This window comes from Bicyclus anynana, chromosome 9 (genome assembly GCF_947172395.1).
Source record: "Bicyclus anynana chromosome 9, ilBicAnyn1.1, whole genome shotgun sequence".
Lineage (NCBI taxonomy): Eukaryota > Metazoa > Arthropoda > Insecta > Lepidoptera > Nymphalidae > Bicyclus > Bicyclus anynana.
This window is the reverse complement of record NC_069091.1, coordinates 11107429-11127619: the sequence shown is the minus strand read 5'-3', so window position 1 is coordinate 11127619 and position 20191 is coordinate 11107429. Positions and strand designations below refer to the sequence as shown.

General features: G+C 36.4%; 1 protein-coding gene across 1 annotated transcript; it reads left to right on the top strand.

Moving 5' to 3' along the window:
• The first annotated feature begins 336 nt into the window (after positions 1–336).
• Positions 337–19878, top strand: LOC112043913 (ethanolaminephosphotransferase 1). The gene is made up of 9 exons (XM_024079577.2): positions 337–582; positions 1725–1793; positions 2523–2715; positions 8986–9112; positions 13208–13337; positions 13725–13882; positions 14357–14537; positions 15285–15470; positions 16524–19878. Exons 1-9 carry the CDS (start codon positions 532–534, stop codon positions 16584–16586), a joined length of 1158 nt encoding a protein of 385 aa, XP_023935345.2. The 5' UTR covers positions 337–531; the 3' UTR covers positions 16587–19878.
• The last annotated feature ends 313 nt before the right edge of the window (positions 19879–20191 follow it).

Below are 20191 nucleotides of genomic sequence, written 5' to 3'. Positions count from 1 at the left end.
TTCGTAACATCGAAAAACAGTCAAAGAAGAAGAAAGACTTTGCTATCTACTAAGCCCGGTTATTTTCAAATTTGAAAACAGATATTATATTCAACAATAGATGGCGCAAGTAGAACTTCCATCTAATAATTTCGTCCAATTTCATCTAATTAATTTTTATTTGTATAATATAAATAAATAGTTTTATTTTATACATAATATTATTTTTATGTTAGTGTGAGACATGTTAGTGTTTATGGTTTAATAAAGCTAGAATCCAACACACAGAAAGCTAGTTTAAAAAATCTTACGATTTGACATTGACGTTTCATTGTCATTGTCAAAATGATCAATGATGACTTAATTTTTTTTAGTCGAAAAAAAATATCGTAGTGAGTAGTAGCTCAATTCGTATTCGCTATTTTATCAAAAGCGTAAATTATTCGCATGAAACAGCTAAGTTAAACAACATAATAGAATTCATTTCGTTGAATAGAATAAAGGATCGAATCTCATTGAATATTATGTGTTTTGTTTAAAACCTGCCTCATAATGGCTCGTTTCCTGTCAAAGGACAAATTGGAAGGTTTTGAAAAATACAAAGTAAGTAATATTGATGCAGTTACTTTCAATTACTATTTATAAATCCCAGCATTTTAATATCTAATACCTCACTGCTATGCTTGGACTTCGAACATGAATAATTACCGGTGTTTTGGAAGCCATAAATCGGCCGACATCGGCCGAGTTAGGTTAACTTAGCTTGCAGAAATTGCTCAATTTCTCCATTTATCTGAAGTATATCAGTTCCGAAAATTTAATTTATCTGCTAGTAAAAACTGGTACTTTAATAACTTATCGATATTGATGCCTTGCCGAAAATCGTCTCCTTGTAGCAAACAACGATTTTATACTTTTAGATATGGCACTAACGCGTCGAAACTGAGGCGAACAAAGGTGGCTAATTGTCTTAATTCCATTTACTTACTCTCATATTAAACAACAAAGTTATTTGTACAAATAATACCTAAATGTTGTTATTGTCATTATACACAATATTGAGTTGTGTGTTCAGGAAGTGTTAAAACTATAAATACTTAAATATAATTATAACATAAGTGGACACAAAATTGTGCATGTGTGTGCTCAGTGGAAAAGTAAAATTTGGATCACTTTTTGCTGTGATTTTGTAGGCATCTATTATGATAGAATATTGTTGGTCATAAATGATTAATATTTGAAGATGTCAATATTACTCACTAGCCAATGCCCGGCAGTTTCATTTGCATAGTGGCTGTTCCCATGAAAATACAGGAATAAAATTATAGCCTATGTCACTCATAAATATTTAGCTTTCGCAAAATTGATTTGATACATCCTGAGATTACCCCCTACAATACCACAAACTTTACCCCTTTATAATATAAGTATGTAGATTACTTGTGTATAAAATTATAAATGTACCTTCTATCTACCTGTTGTCCTAGATATTATGCTAATAATGTAATAATTGAAATATTTATCCAATGTCAAATTTATCCTGTGGTAATGTTAAAATCGAAGTTACCCTGGGTGCAATTTAAAACTATAATCTATTCCTATGCTGTTTGTAAATAATAATTCATAATCTGGCTTTTTTTTACAATTTATAATTCTTATACATTTAACATCAAATTAATTATTGTATTTACTATTCAATAATGATGCTTTTAGATATAAATACCTAAATGTATATTTCTTTACAGTACAACTCCAAAGACACAAGCGTTTTAAGTAACTATGTTATGCATCCATTTTGGGATTGGTGTGTACAGGTATTATAATTATGCAAATTTAGCATTTTCTACTAAATTTTAATATTTAAGTTTTTTATTTACATCACATTTAATGCTATTGTAAAGCTAAGAACTTGCAGTCTTAGTATTGGAACTCCCAAGTGGTTGAAGCACTAGACACTACTATGATGATTGACTCAGTAATTATATGTATACTATTTTTTTATTTCATCAGAATCTGTTCAGCACTTTCAATTGCCAATAATACATCAAAGAGGCCAGACTCAACACAGAGGTCATGGTTATGATTCCTCCTAATACTTTTACCCTACTCCTCTTTATATTAGTCTTTTAGTTTGAAGATTATTTATTTCAAATGAATTAACTACTGGTTATGGAAGAGTGGGGCCGTCCGTCACAAGTTACAGTAGTAATATTATATACTTATTGGGTATACTCCAATCACTATAAATATTTTGTATAAAGTCTCCGACTAATTGGAGGAAAAGAGGAATATTGACTGTATTTAATAAGGTTTGACAAAATAATGTTCTTTAAAAAATACAACAATTGTAGTAAAGTTTTGTGCTTATAAAGTCCGGCTGCTCAAAGATTGCGTTTCTGACTAGTTGTGAGAATGGGACAAACTCGTTTTTTTGGCTTTCTCTCTCTCTCTCATGTTATCGCCCACCTGTCATAAATGCAATTTCTTGAGCAGACACACTAGTAGTATTTTGTATGGTGGCTTTAATGTGTATAATTTTCCAGTTTTGCCCGGTGTGGGTGGCACCAAACCTGCTAACATTCACTGGCTTCCTACTGACAGTCCTTAACTTTCTGTTGTTCTCGTACTATGATTATGGATTCCATGCGCTCACGAAGGAGAACATAACCAATGATCACATACCAAGTTGGGTGTGGGCAGTCACTGCAGTCAATTTATTTGTGGCTTATACACTCGGTGAGCATGATGTTAATTTTGTATTACGAAAACTATGATTTTTAGTGCATCACTCTCATTGCAGCTTATACAGGATGTTGCGGCGTATTTCCCATAACTTCAAGGAGTTGTTATAGGAGCCAAACTGCAAAACTAATTTTTTGTAACTGAAGAAAAAGAAATATTAGTTACTCCAAAAATATTCAAATAACATGTTTTTCAAACATTTTAAATAATTTTCCTTGGAAAATATAAGAGGAAAAGATAAGAGTTATGGGAAATACACCTGTATATATATTTCTAATAAAATAGTTGTCTAGCTTGTATTTGAATCTTGCATAATTTTTCTTAATGTAGAGGATTGCTTGTTTCTGATTTTCTTTTGAATTCCTGACTGCTAAAATATTATTAACATAGATTGTAGATTGTACATCTTGCCAACAGATGGGTAATAAATATAATATAGGTATATTTAATTTTATTTCAGCATTTATTTAATGTTTAAATAAAAGTATATAAATTTTAACCAGCAACAGAAATGAAAAATAAAATTTATATTTTATTAAGTTTCTAAATATTATAATATATGTACTTATTTAAAAAAAATAATGAATAAATTCATGGTAATTCATTCACAAACTGTAAACTGTTTTTACTTTATTATATTTTTAATTGGACATCATCAAATTCCAACATCAGCAATGTATGTTTTATATTTTGTGAAAAACTAAACATTTCACTTATTTGTTAAAATTTCCCCAAGTTGTCTTATTATAAACCAACTAGCGGACGCCCGCGACTTCGTCCGCGTAAATTTCGATGTCAACTTTACTACTACTCCTACCCTATCCTACCCCTACCCTACCACTACCCCAACCCTACCCAACCCCTACATCTACCCTACCCTACCCTACCCCTACCCCCACCCTACCCCTACCCTACCCCAAGCCTACTCCTACCCTACCCCTACCTTACCCCCACCCTACCCCTACCCCCACCTTACCCCAAACCTACTCCTACCCTACCCCTACCTTACCTACACCCTACCTTACCTACACCCAACCCCTATCCTAACTCTACCCTCCCCGTACCCTATCCCTTTCCTACCCCTATCCCACCCGTATCTCACGCCTATCCTACCCCTACCCTACCACTACCCTACCTCTACCCCTACCCTACCACTACCCTAAACCCGGCCCTAAACCTACCCTACCCCTACACTACCCCTACGCTTCCCTACCCGTACCCTACCCTACCCTGTAACTTCTCTATCTTACTCCTACCCTTAGCAAAATCGGTCCAGTCCTTCGAGAGTGGTGGTATGACCAAGAGAAATAGAGACTATGCTAATAATATAAAGAGGTAAAGTTCGTGTGGTTATAGGAGGTAATCTCTGGATCTACTGGACCGATTTGGAAAATTGTTTTACCAATAGAAAGCTACGTTATTTGCGAGTGTCATAGGCTATGTTTGATCCTCATATTCACACGGGAACGGGAACTACGTAAATGAAAGCGCGGGGCGTCATATAGCGGAATTTCTGCGTCTTTTAGAAATTTTGTATTATCTCCGAAACTATTTAAGTAATTAACATACTGTAAAGGGCAAATCTTATCTCCATAATATTCTTGTGATTATTAAATAATTTATTTTAATAAGGATTAAAGTTTAGTTGTATAAATAATGACGTAAACCTAAGTATATAAAATTAATAATTTTTAAAACACAAAAGGTACTATATCTGCTAATATATAGAAGATAGATATATGGTGTCGCGGACTTTTTTGTAGAACTTTTGAAGATACATAAAGTCTCCATACATTAATTTAAATTTTACACAATAGTTAAGGCAGCGCATGCGAATAAGTCTGTTTAAGAGGATTTTCAGTCCGACCTGTATGACAAAAACTGTGATAACTCGGCTAATATATATGATACCAATATAAAATATAGCCTATAGCACTCCCCGATAATGTAGCATTCTACTGGTGAAAGAATTTTTAAAATCGGACCAGTAGTTCCGAAGATTACCCCATTTAAAAAATGTGACAAACTTACAAACTTACAAACTTTACCTCTTTATAATATTAGTATAGATGAAGAACTATGAAAATGTTTTACTCGTCCAGATTAGCTATACAACTGGATATAATTAGTTATCACAATAGCCATTTGGATAAAGTTACAAACAATGCATAATAATCATAGTGTACTATTAAAAACATCTGTGATTGTAAATAATACTCTGTCAGAATATTAATCCTAACCTAACCTATCCTGTCTGTCCTGAGTGAAAGAAAATTGTATTGCCTAAAGAGTAATTTGTATAATATTTTATATACACAATATTGGTAGATGGAGGAGGTTACTGAGCAACATATAGGCTACTTTTTATCGCAGAATCTATGGTTTTCTTATTATTATCAGAAAATCTATGGTGTCCGTGGGATTTGTGAAAAACTGAATTTCACATGGACGAAGTTGTGAGCTAGTATAAAAATATAATGTGCATCGAGAATTTTTATAATTTCACCCCAAAGAGGATTTTAAACCAATTTCCTTGCAGACCAAGTCGCGAGCATCCGTTAGCCAAATATAATAATAAAGCCATGATTAAGTTAAAAAAGTCAGCCAGCCCAAGGCTGAGTTTATTTTTATAATTACCTCGTTACTTAAAGAAATCATGAACCTATTATTTATTCTTGGCTGTATTAATTAGCAACTTGCGTGATAAGTATCGTAATAATGTATAATTGTAGATTACATGACTTAAGCAAATCAAAGAATTTACCTACTTGGTCGCAAACAAAGTCCATGTGTGACGATTGTTCTATGAAATCTACAATGTCTCTATTTATTTAGCACTAAATTAAACAATATAATTAATTAATTAGTCATACAAAAAGGGTCAGACTTTGAAAATATTTTTTATTTTGACTTTGAAGACTTTGAAAATATTTTTTGTGTATAGGTAGTAAAGACGCCTTGTAATTTTGCATATTCACATTTTGTTGGCGGGATACGTTTCTAAAGATAGTTACTTTATCTGACGCGGTTAACGGGAACCACGCGGTTAAAACCGCGCGGTTCCCGTTCCCGTAGGAATACGGGGATAATATATAGCCTATAGCCTTCTTCGATATATGGGCTATCTAACACTAAAATATTTTTTCAAATCAGACCAGTTCCTGAGATTAACGCGTTCAAGCAAACTAACAAACAAACAAACTCTTCAGCTTTATAATATTAGTAGGTATAGTTGTATCTGTAAACCAAATAAAATTGAACTTTTATTATGTTCCCATGGGATAGTCGATTCCTACATAACCTGCATCATGCATGCCAAGATAAGGCTAGCCTTCGCGTGGGCTTGTCTGATCCCAGGCGCTTGTATAAAATACCTACCAATGAGAATGGAAGGGAAGTAGAACGAGTATGCAAGGGTCTTTATACAAATGGAAGATTCTGCCTATCTGAAATGACGGAAAAAAAACATTTATTTAAAAAAAAAATTGTGCCACGCTTAACCCCTTTACACTATTGCAGTGCCTGATATCCAGACCACTTGGGCAAGTTAAAAACCAAAAGTAGTCTAAGCATCAGAACACCACTATGTCATATTTGGCGCAACCTTAAAAAAGAATCCAGCTCAGCATTGTGCTGCATGTACAAAGCAAATGTTGGACATACAGCGCTGATTTTCAGCTGATAACCTTCAATCACTAGCGGACCCGATTAAGCTTTACTTTGACTTCAGCACTTCTTTCCTACCCCTACCCTACATCTACCCAAAGTATGATATGTCCGCCTCCTTGTTATATAAGCTACCTCCCTACCAATTTTCAGCCAAATCGGTTCAGATATTTTTGAGTTATAAATAGTTAAGTTCTATTAAACATGTATAAAGTATGTTTATCGGTCATCTTAGTAGGTACTTAGTAGTCATAACATTAACTAAGTTTGCTTTGAAGCTAGATAGCGATGTGTTTGTTGTCCTAATGCATATATTTATTTTGAGGCTTTAATTAAAGCGTGGAGCGACTACATACAAATATATCAAAAGTAAATATGCATGTACGAAGTCACAGGCGTCTACTAGTATCTTCAACGTTCGGCTCGCCTGTAATCTTTAACATTCTCATATTATAACGAGTTTATGCCCTTTGTAATCATTGTAACGTCTCGCTGTGATAACATAACAAGCGTTTACGAAAACGTATAGCATCCTCATTCCGTCCGCGATTAGATTATGTTGTGTAATATTCTAATTTATTGTACTAACTTAGATAAACAATATATATATTATTCACTTTCATGCGGGTCTTCGATCGAATAGTATATCCCACTTCTGAATAGTTTGCTATCTATATTATTATTTATCTATCTAATATTTTATCTACCAGCATCATTAATAATCGAAGTCTTTATGACACTTATCAAAATGTTCTTCTATTCCCATCATTTATGATCATCATTTGGATATATCATATGGATGAAATTTGGTAGAAAGATAAATAAGACCTGGGAGCAGAATAATATAGTCTACTTTTTATCCGGGAAAAATGTATGGCTCTCGCGTGATTTTTGAAAAAGTTCACGCGAACGGAGTCGCGGGAGTAGAGTAACGTGAAAACGGACAGACAACTAGACTTTCGCATTTTAAATATTATAGTATGAATTATATTCAGTGTCTCATAATGAAGCAGGAAAGAATATTTATTGCTTACTTACCTAACTTCTATAACAATTTACGACTTGACCTTTGCAAGTTAAAGGCTAGGTATAAAATATTTATCAGAAACATAACATACAATCTTTTTGTGTCAAATATACTGTATATCTGTCTAAAAGTACACTTTATAAAATAATTATTGTAATTCAAAAGACTAATAAGTTCTATGTATTTAATTTTTAGAGCAATTTTTCTATCCCGGATTTTAGGTTTTTGCCCAGAAAACGAATTTTATTTAAACACATATAGTAATCAATAAGCTGACTGGCTATCAATTATTTATTTTGCCTATAATAGTCCCAGAGGGACCAGAATTATGACAGTATGGTCATTGTAAGTAAAGTTGCCGTTGAAATTACGGGCATATGTGCCTCATATGCCTCATATCCGCCTCATATGCCTCATGTCCGCCTCATATGCCTCATGTCCGCCTCATATGCCTCATGTCCGCCTCATATGCCTCATATCCTTTAACTAAGGGATAGATATTATGCCTAATATCTATGCCGTTTTAGTTGCAGGATACAGGGTCGCGCATCGGATTATAGGACTTATTTTTTGCATGCCTTGCGAAATACCAATTGCTTATACATTTACATGCTTTGTCTATATTATTATAGCTTAAACGTTTTAATTAGGCGAAGGTAGATGGTGGATAACTTAACTTTAAGCACAAAGCCTCAATAGCTCTGTGGTAAATAGGCCGGACTCATCACCGAGAGGTGGTGGTTCGATCCCTGCCCATTGGTCTCCCGTCATATCCACTTTTAATTGTCTTTTCTGGCTTCTTGGAGAGGGACGGGAATATTGGTCATGTTTTAAAAGATATGGCAAATATTCTTTTTGAAAATAAAATGCACCACGGGATATCTCGTGATGAGAGAGGCAACTGACGACCAATAGCGGCAAAATTTAATATATCATTCTTTCGTTGCGATGGAACGATAAAGAAAACGATATCAGCGCTATTTCTCTATCTATTCTATTTTCAATACTTTGTCGGTTGACAATGTCTTTTTCTCGTCGCGAGATATATCGTTGACATATCTTAGGACTACTATAGCAACAGTTTATAGCCTCAATAGCTCAACGGTAAGAGCGGTCGGACTCATCACCGAGGGGTGGTGGTTCGATCCTCACCCCGTTGGTCTATTGTCGTACCCACTCCTAGCACAGTCTTTCCCGACTAGTTGGAGGGTAATGGGAATATTGGTCATATTATAAAAAATATGGCAAATATTCTTTTTTAAAAAAAAAAAAAAAAACAGTTGTTCGTATTCATCCATCCATCCGTCCGTCCAGCCATCAGTTTATTCTGAGATATCCGAGAAATTATTGAAAGCAATAGCTTAAGCTGAGTACTAAATATTAAAATTCTAAACATGTATAGTTTGTGATGTTGTAGGGGGTAATCTAATGATCTACTGAACTGATTTTGAAAATTCTTTTACCACTAGATTGCCACGTTATTAGTGAGTGTCAGGCTATATTTTATTCCCGTATTATCAAGGGAACGGGAACTACGGCGTCGGCTAGTACTTAATAAGTATATATTGCAGATGGCATCGACGGCAAGCAAGCGCGGCGCACCGGCACCAGCGGGCCTTTGGGCGAGCTGTTCGACCACGGCCTCGACTCGTACTCCACAGTACTCATACCCACCTGCTTGTACAGCATATTTGGGAGGTAATCGTCACCAGCAGGGCTAGCACGGGCAAGGGAGAAATTTATCCACGGGGAGAGGATAAAACGTTTATCCCCCACACTCGTTTTATCCACTCACCGCGCATGGGCACGCTGGTGGATATATTATCCCCGGTGGATAAACGGAGGGAAAGACTTGTCCACCCATTTGTAGATATCTTATAAATTGGCATTAGGTATATCAATAGTGGAAAAATAAACGTAAATTTGATAATATTTGGTTATTTTGTGCATATTATTTATCTGTTTTCTGTGGGCATTGTTTTGTTTGGTGATTGTTTTTTGCGGTGGTTTGTAGTAGGTATCTATAGTATCTATCATACTAGCGGACCCGGTCAAGCTTCGTTTTGACATAAGTGCACTTATTCTCTATCCCTACTCTACCCTTCTATACCTCTCCCCCTGCCCTACCCCTACCCTACCCCTACCCTACCCCTACCCTACCCCTGCCCTAACCCTACCCTACCCCTACCCTACCCCTACCCTACCCCACCCCTACCCTACCGCTACCCTACCCCTACCCCACCGCTACCCTACCCCTACCGCTACCCTTCCCCTACCGCTACCCTTCCCCTACCGCTACCCTACCCTATCCCTACCCTAACCCTACCCTACCCCTACCCTACCCCTACCCTACCCCTACCCCTACCCTACCCCTACCCTACCCCTACCCTACCCTACCCCTACCCTACCCCATATTGCGAAGCAATTGTTAAAGACCAAAACATGCGAGACATAATTGTTTTTTTAAGTAAAGTTTTATCCCCACATCAACTTCACAGGGATAAATTTATCGCGTTTAAATGTCAAAAGTCCCAAAGTATATCATTTTATCCACTCCATATGCCATAGTCGGGGAAAAGATCTCCACGCGTAATGTCAATCGGGGATTAATTTGTCTTTTCCTTGTGGCCATGCTATGACGGGTGGATTTATATCCTTAGTCAGTGGATATAATGGGTGGATAAAAATTTTATCCCTTGCCCATGCTTGCCCGGCAGTAGTGCTATTGCTTGACAACTTCGTTCGTAACACTCCTGAAGGTCCGCGCGCGCCGAGGGGCATGTAGCGATGAATGAAAAACCCACCTCACTTCCCCGCACGATTTCACACCCGCGCAGTCTTTCCCCCCGTCGCCCGCATATCAAGGGAGTGTCATAAACGAACTTGATAGACTATAACATACGACCAACGACATCTCGTGAAGAGAAATGAACAAATTTCAACCTATGGCGGCGCAACCGGAAATACCGCTATCTCTTTCATTGTGTTAGAAAAAAAAGAGATCGAACATTGGACAACATTTTGTCTATTTCACTTTACTTGGTAGTTTGCTAGACTAGGCAAGCATTTAAAATGTTGTGGTAGTGTGTAGGTGGCAGCAGGACATAGCTATTGACAATGTTTAATCGAACTAGCCAACGATAATGTCGATAATTATTATAAAATTATGAACACTATCTTTGTTATATTAGCCACCTAATAAACATCAAATCAAAAATAAACAACGGCATATTTCGTATTCCGTTAAATCCATTGTTTTTAAATCACAATGTCAAACACACTGATTGGTAAATTTTGATCAATAAATAGATAGTGAATACGAAAAATCACGTGACTTAAAGGACAATGGTCTGGTATTTGTTGATAGAATTCATAAGCGTCTACTAATGTAAACTATTACAGTTTGTAGAAAATAATTTATTTAATTTTTTGAAACAGAGAAAAAGGTCCAATTAAGTCCAAAAACTAAAATATATTCACATCAATTACATTTAAATAATTGAGTATGGCAACCATACTATTTATACGAATATTGCATATATCGGACAACTAGGGACGCGCACGATACCGAAAAGCCAGTATCGAATCGAATAAAATATCGTCATTGAACTACACATATTCAATGACATCAGTTTAATTTCAGTAGAACAAACATATAAACTAATATTTATGTCGAATTAATATAATTATTTTGAAATACATATAAAATATTTTGATTTTCAAACAAGTAATAGTAATTAATTCAAATGCAATAGGTACACCTATTTAATTTAAATTACTTATTTCTAATCATGACAAAATACTGCTAAAGTTCACTCTTACTTGGCGGCATTTTACATTTAAGTAATAAAATAAACAAAATATAATAGTCAAACATGTTAATAACAATTATTACCAACAGTAAGCCATATGATATATTTTAATAATTAAAGGAAAGGAACAAGTGTTTACTAACGTATTTATTGTTTAAGTATGTTCGACATGATTTTAAATAAAGGTAAAACGTAAATAAAAATAGTAAGTAATTTCCTGAAGATTACTTATTGATTACAAAAATAACAGTATCGAAAGGAGATCGATAATCATTAATCGATACTATAAAGTATCGATACTTTTTCGTCTTCCTATGACAAGTCATGCACTATCAATTCAACTGTGAACTGTCAGTCAGTTGTCACATCGCGTCGTAATTTCGTTGTTTGCGTACTTAAGCGTCTTGTAAATCTTGTTGCATTTTTCCGATACTTATCAAATGATTTTCTGTACCTACATTCTTTTTTAACGACCGCTTATGTTTATGGACACCGATTCTCCCGCTAAACTACTGACTTAAAACACTATTGTATTAAATTCCACGTTGGATTTTTAGATTTAATTAGGAAGGTTTCTTTTTTATAAAGTATGTATATTATCCATGTCTAAGAGAAAAATGGGGATCAAACCTACTTTTTATGTTCTTCGATCGAACCCAAATACCCAGCTTCATAATCATGGAATACTTAAGACTTCAATTTAAAAAGTAGGTCTCTATTCGTTGTTGACAAAACATAACCTCTAAAACTTCAAACATAAATATCTCGAATTCCAGACTTCACATAATATTAAACCATAAGAATAAATTGTTAAGAAAATAATTATCTATCATTTTATATTTTTTTCATTCATAGACGCTTGAAAAAAATGTCAGCAAAAATTTGTTTGGAAATAGACCATTGTCCTTTCGTGTATATCCACTACCGTTATTCAAAGTTAGTGTATAGGCCAGCCAGTCATCACATACATTCACCGATTTTTTAGTAACATTTAAGCCTCACACTAAACGGTAAAAGGGTTAGATTCAAAACTGAGAAGTTACGGGTTAATTCCCTTCCCACTGGACTATGGACTATCTATGGTTGTGACCACTCCTAACACATTACTACTACTCTACTCATTAGAGGAGAAGAGAAACATATTGGTGACTTTTATTTTATATATAAATCGCGACTTCACTTCGGCGTAGCAAAATATAACATAATTACTTTGTTGTTGTTTGTTATTTATTTGCGAGTACATGTTCGATTTACTGTATTGCAAAAGCAAAACCGATTTGCGACAGTCAGGGTTTTCGTTATGTGTAGCATTCACTAGTTACCCTTTAAGTACCTATAACAAGTACAGTGTAACATCATTTGCCAGGAAAATAATATGAATCTTCATATGCATTGACGTGTCGTCCGCACCATGCTACAAGCTTCCAGTACACAATGGCTTGTGATGAACCATACTTTGCAATGCACAACGGTTTGGGTACAGAACCCTAACCCGAGGTTCGAGTCTCAGAGGAGACGCCCTTATAGTCTAAGAGCCCGTGAACCACAGGTCTTTATCATTTTATAAAATCTGAAAGTTTGTCAGCTCATGCTCCTACCATAAGTAAGCACGGTAGCCAATTCTGGAGTTTGGACTATGGTGGCTTTGGGAGGTAGCAGGTTTTGAGGATCCAGACCCTCAACCTCCTAAGTATAAAGTGTAACTTTTTTATCTTTTTTTTTTTTGGCCTAATATGAAAAATTATATTCCCAGTCGCCAGTCACTTATCTTCGCGGCAACTCTTCGAAAAACACAATTTAATTTAAAACTTCAATGGTTAAGGTAGCGAAGGGTTGCCATGGAGTCAAGTCAAGCCCCCAAGCCCAAGAAAACCACCGGCGTCCTCTCATCTCATTAAGGAGCCTACGGCATTTACACAATCAGAAAACTAATCACTTATTTACTTACTATTACTATTTTTTTTTAATTGTCTTGTTTCAGAGATGAGCTGAGTCCACTGAGATTTTTCTTCGTAATATGGAATATATTTATAAACTTCTACCTCACACATTGGGAGAAATATAACACTGGTGTGATGTTCCTGCCCTGGGGATACGACTTTACTATGATTGTGAGTAGTAGAGAATAATATTTTTTTTATTATTATACTTGACAGACAAGTATGGCCCTGTTGTTAAGTTGAAAACCATCTCATCATGAATACTCTATACTAATATTATAAAGAGCTAAAGTTTGTGTTGTTGGAGGGGGAAATCTCTGTCAACTGAACTGATTTTGAAAATTCTTTTACCACTAGGCAACCACGTTATTTGTTAGTGTCATATTTTATTCCCGTATTCTCACGGAAACGAAAACAACTCAGGTGAAGGTAGACGTTTTCGCCGCTGGATGTTGGTGGCTCGAGACTGTTGTGGTCGGAATTCCTCAAAAGGCCTATGTCCAGCTGTAATCGACAATCAGCTGTTAATGATGATGATGAAGTATTCCGTGTTTGCAGGGCTCGTGCATCCTACTGCTAGTGACGTCAGTGATAGGCCCGCACGCGTGGCACGTGACCCTGCCCGGCGGACTCACCCCCGGCAGCGTGTTCGAGGTCGTGCTCTACCTCTCCGCCATGATCACCAGTCAGACTGTCATACTGTGGAACATATACAAGTGAGTGACGTCAGTGACAGGGCCGCACGCGTGTCACGTGATACGGCAGGTGTCCACAAATTCGCATGACGCTCTGTCACCCATAAGATTCTGTGTTTGCGCTTTACAAAAACATTAGACAAGACTGTGTGGATTAAGGGTGCCTTGATTTTGAATTATATAGAATTCTTTTGTAAAATCCTAATATTATTACTAAGCGTATCATAATTTGTTAACCTCTCCGCCATGCTCACCCTAAGTCAACGTCAATAATTCATCAATGACCACAGATTAATGATCAGTCAACTCTAAATGACTAGCGTCATTCAGCTATCTTGTTAAACGTTGCGATGAGTGTCCAATTTGCCGTATTTTTTCCGATTTAATTGAGTTATCTATTAAAAATAGCTGCCACATTAATTATGTGGACGTAAGACGTAGGAATATTATCAATTATAATTTATATACCTTTTTAAATTATTCATTTGAATGCAGATCGTATCGCGACGGCACGGGTAAAATGCGTCCGTTCTGTGAGGCGGTGCGGCCGCTAGTGCCGCTGCTGTGTTTCTTCGTGCTCAGCACCGTGTGGGCGGTGTACTCGCCCACGGACGTGCTCAGCCGAGGACCAAGACTGTTCTACGTGCTCACCGGGACTATATTCTCCAATATCAATGTAAGCTATCAAATCCAATATCAATGTCTGTCAATCCGAATTGGGCCAGCTTGGTTGATTATTGGCCTCACCTCTCTCATTCTGAGAGGAGACTTAAGCTGAGCAGTGAGCCGAATATGGCTTGATAGTGATGATCAATGTGAGAATATTATGAAATTAAATATCAAATGTCTCAAACGGTGAAGGAAAAACATCGCGAGGAAACCTGCATAGCTGAGAGTTTTTTTTAACTCTTTACGTGTGTGAAGTCTGCCAATCCGCATAGAGTCAGTGTGGTGGACTATTAACCTAACCCCTCATTCTGAAGGAGACTCACTCGTGCTCAAAAGTGAATTTGGGTTGTTGATGATGATGATGAATGACTAGACTGCTAGTACATGCGCGGACACGCTTGCGAAGCTCCGCACACCCGGGTGTAAGCGAGCCACGCCCCCTTGCTACTTTAAGCGTTGTCTGTTCTGTGGTTGGGATGAATGGCAGCTCTGTCAAAATAGTTTTGAGAGAGCTGTTTCATGTAGTACTAATCTATACTAATATTATAAAGCTGAAGAGTTTGATTGAACGCGCTAATCTCAGGAACTACTGGTCCGATTTGAAAAATTCTTTCAGTGTCAGATAGGCCATTTATCGAGGAAGGCTGTATATTATCCCCGTATTCCTACGGGAACGGGAACCACGCGGGTAAAACTGCACGGCGTCAGGCAGTTGCATAATATGTATCTGACAACGGTTTTTATTGGTTCCCAGTGCCGCCTGATCGTGTCTCAGATGAGCGACACGCGCTGCGAGGCGTGGAACGGTCTGCTGGCGCCGTACGCGCTGGCGCTGGGCGCGGTGCTGTGCGCGCGCGCGTCGCCCGCCGCCGAGCTGCTGCTGCTGTGGGCGCTCACGGCGCTCGCCTCCGCCGCGCACATCTACTACGGCACCTGTGTGGTGAGATGTGTTCCCTGTAGCTTGGCTAATTTATTGATGACACTCCCATATGACCGATGAGGGACGTATGACTGCGGGGGTGTGAAATCTTGCGCGCGGGGCAGGGCCCAGAAGTCCACTGCATTAGTCGTAGACAGTCACTGTTGTTGAGTTTTGTTGTAGTTCATTATAAGGAAATTGCCCATAGATGACCACGCTGGGCATGCGGGTTGGCCATTCGCAGGGCTGGATTTTCCGCACCGATGTCGCTGCTGCCCGACACCGGCCTGTGCTATTTACAAAATCCAGCTAGTTTCGAATGGTTATACCGCCATTAGTCGGATCCGAAACGTGGTCGCTAACTGTGCATTCACAAAAAGGCTCAAAGTCACTCAGCGGGCAATGGAGCAAGCTATGCTTGGGGTTTCTCTGTGATCACAGCAATAGAAATGGCAATGGGCAGGCCACATAGTTCGAAGAGCCGGTTCGAAGAGTGGACGTTGGGGTCCAAAGGTGCTGGAATGGCGACCCCGCACCGAAAAGCGCAGTGTTGGTCGACCCCCCACTAGGTGGACTGAGGACATCAAGCGGGTTGCGGGGAGCCGCTAGATGCTCGCGGCTCGAGACCGTTTTGTTTGGAAATCCATGCAAGAGGCCTATGTCCAGCAGTGGACGTCCATCGGCTGTTAATAATGACGAAATGATGAGTCACTGTTGACAAACAACAAGTCCTATTAAATGGCCTGCGGCTGTAGTTTAAGAATCCATCGCGGACTAACAACATGACACGTAATTTGTATATATTAAGATATTATAGATAGATAGATATATAGTTGAACAGAATTAATTAGAAATAATTGCACCTTCAGGTCCAGGTGTATCTAAATTATGTCAAATCCAGTGACCCACATTCATGTTTCATCAAAATCAGTCCAACTCCTTTTAGAATATATTTAAAAGTATTATTTTAAATATTCTTCTATACACCCGTCTAGAAGAATCTTTATGTAGCGGACGTGCACATCATGGAGTAGAAATAAAAATCCATTAATTCGTTTCTGTTTTTGCTTTCAGGTACGAGAAATGTGTGAACATTTCAATATATCATGTTTCCAGATAAAGCCAAAGATAAAATAAGAAAAAAATAGTGACTATTAATTTATTATAAATTGTTAAACATTTATTTTGATGTTTGTATACCTCTACCTATTTTTTGTGATTTAGCCAAATTTTAAATATACAGCATTTCAGCCAAGTGTATTAAATACCAACTATTAGTTGTAATATTATATCATAGTGTAAGGGTGAATTCAAGGGCTATTTGAATGAATTCAACAACAAGCTGCAACAGTTAGGTTCAGCTAATTTGAACGCACCCTTCAGTCACCTGTCCCAATAATAACTTTGCCGTTAGTAAAATAGCCATCAATAACTACTAGATACTATTGGATAGAAGCAGGCGTTACTTTGCGGAAGTTCATCATGATTATATAATGATTTATTTATTTTGCTATCATCCGCGAAAACTCGGCGAACCCATGCGACAACGTCACCCAGGTCCGACAAAATACTCTCTACGTACGTTTCACCCCGAAACCGGAGCATCCTCAGGAGATGTTGACTCTACAACGTGCAATTGCACGTTGTGGACCTGGGTGACGTTGTCGCATGGGTTCGCCGAGTTTTCGCGGATGATAGCAAAATAAATAAATCATTATATAATACTAGATACTATTTTACAGGCATAAAGTTTAGGATACTGAAACAACAATTTTATTTCAAATAACAACAAGTTAAACTCAAATATAACGGATTTTAAATGTGTTGATATGAGTCGTAGACAGAAAAAAGAACAGACAAACTGATTGGTGTCCAAAACACGTACGATTTTCAAATCCACAAACATCACACTGTACCATTTTTCACCAATAAATTTTATTCTATTTGTTTATTTATAATATGCAACATGTTTAGACGTGCCATGTGACACGTCGTTTCTCTTTCTACAAACGCTAACGCTTAGAAAACTAAAAAAAATATGTGAATGACAGAACCAATCGATAACTTGATCAAGTGACCTGTCGATAGCAAATGTAGTAAACGTTCCCATACATAATCATTTTCGAATCGTTTGCGATCATAGAGAGAGAATCGACGTGGCCCATGGCTACAGGCCCAGATATCGAGTCGCCTTGATGCTATCCGTCTATGGACTTCCTTGTCTACGCTTACGTTATGAGTAACTGTGATCCTGATCTTTCGTTTAGTAATCTGACTGTATAAACAATGATAAAATTGTCAACATTACTGGCCAGAATTCTTGCCGAACTCGCCTCAAGTTTCTTGCCGCCTTATATACTTTTGACCATTTGGGACAGGTGTTTTTTTGTAGATATACATATTATATTTAAATCTTACGAATATGTAATAACTCTAATAACTTTTAGGGCCTCTTATACATTATAGTCAATTTTGTAAATAATATTTATATATTAAGAACTTTAAATTATTAAAAAAACGGTTTTGGATATTTTATTTTAAAGCAATAATAACAATGGCAATTAAATATTTTGTATTACAATGTACATACATGTCTATGTGACTTTTCTTATTACTTATACTATATACATAAAATTAAATTATAAATGGGAATGTAGTATTTAGTATTGATGTTTGTCGTGTATTTCCTAGTAAATTTTAACTCACTGTGCCATTGGTATATGAATCTCTACAATTAAATTGTATAGTAGAAGTAAAGTGATTACTAGTCACATTAATATAAGCCTCACAAGTCACATTAATACAAAACAGAAAACTGATTTTATATAACACTGTCAATATGTCGTGTAGAAACCGAAAGGAAACTGTCAATATGTCGTGTAGGAACCGTGTGGATTTTCATCCTCCTCCTAACAAGTTAGTCCGCTTCCATCTTAGATTGCATTATCCTTACTTACCATCAGGTGAGATTGTAGTCAAGGGCTAACTTGTAAAGAATAAAAAAAAAAAGTTAATATGTCTGTCACTGATATATGCAATAAAGTAATTCTACATTTCTGATTGCGATTTAAAAACATAGCAAGACACAGTACTGCCACTATAATAAATAAATTATGTTATTCGTTAGCACAGGATAGCCCAACTTTTCGCCGATTAACACCAATAATGTGAACCAATCAAATACAGTCCATATTGTTCTACCTTGAGATTTTAAACATTAAATGTTTTCTATTGTCTCGTTTTATCTGCATTATTGTAAAGAATACTAGCATACAGTCGGTCCCCCCCCCCCCCCTTTCTTTTTTAAAGTGCTTAATAACTCTTCCTCATGAGTCTAGCCAGAGCCATAATACAGTGGGGGGGTTAGGTTTTTTATATAAGTATAATAATATAATGAAAGAAATACAATCCGACTGCTAGTTCTGGAGATTGGCCTCTTTAAATATACAAACAAACTCTTTCACTTTATGCTGGGATATCTAAGTAGAAAAGTTTTTTTTATACTAGCCAAGGCTCTTGTATTTCTGCCTATGGATGAAAATCTGACTGTTACTTGCTCAAACAGACAAACATTTTAAAACCAATGCTCTTTTTGGGCTTTTGTATTCATATCATTAATATTTAATGTATACATTTGGCTCCCTGAATGACAGTACGCCCAGTAGTTGAAAAACTAAAATCAAACTTTCCTATTGGCCTATCTGTACATTATGTATGTGTATCTATATTTGATATTAATATACCAAACCGTCAATGTAGTAAGATAATTTCTTGAACAATTACTTGCGTTCTACAATGTGTAACCATTTTACTATTCAGAACTAGAAAAAAATATATATTTTTGTATACTTTTAAAATACTTCATTCCTATGGGTGAATTGGAATTGGTAATTTAATATTAATACATATTTTTTTATTTACTTTGTGTTGAAATCACAGATTACTCTTAGGAGGTACTAAGATACTAATATAGTAATAATGACTGTTTATAAATGCAATCGCATCGTCCTATAGTCGGATGCAATCTTTATACCGTTTTGGAACATCGTGCGTTAAGCTGCACAATACAAGATTTTAGGTATCAGCGATAACTTAAAAGCGCGGCGGCAGAGAAACCACCCCGTACTTAGCGACACCTGCAGCTTATTTTCCGAGACGTCTTAAAGACTGCTTCTGACTATACTAGAGAGTAATCTGTGTATAAGAATTAGCTAGCTAACTTTATTTTAACTAAAAAATGTGGCATTTATCCTTTGTTATTGTTGAAGTGCTCAATGTGTTATGTACCTGTTATTTTTAAGGTTTTCAACCTATTCCTGTCGTAATGTAATAAATAAACTGCAGTGTAATCAACAAACAGTCTAATAAAATTTTTGTTTTCTATGTTTAATTTTTTTACAATAAAATAAAGACATACCAAAAAATTTAATTTTATAAATGTTTTATTGATTCTCAACAATCTACGAGAAAAGGGTTACAAGAACTTGTTAATATACTCAGGCCTAGGCAGGTTCCTATATAATTCGTGAGTGTAAACCTCAGACGAATTATATAGTGACCTGCTTCGTTAGACATTACCTCGAGAATTAACGTTTTATCGAATTTAAAAAACTGTTTCTATAGAATTCATGTTTTATTGTTTTAATCGTTTTCGTCGAGTAAAAAACAAAAATCTCCCTAAAAATGCCGGTCTGTGTAGTTAAATGGCATAAAAACGGTCAACAACAAGTTTACTAAAAGAT

Coding starts and splice junctions, on each gene's coding strand:
- LOC112043913 (XM_024079577.2), top strand. CDS start 532: ATGGCTCGTTTCCTGTCAAAGGACAAATTGGAAGGTTTTGAAAAATAC. Junction 1,794..2,522: donor TTTGGGATTGGTGTGTACAG/GTATTATAATTA, acceptor ATAATTTTCCAG/TTTTGCCCGGTGTGGGTGGC. Junction 15,471..16,523: donor TCTACTACGGCACCTGTGTG/GTGAGATGTGTT, acceptor TTTTGCTTTCAG/GTACGAGAAATGTGTGAACA.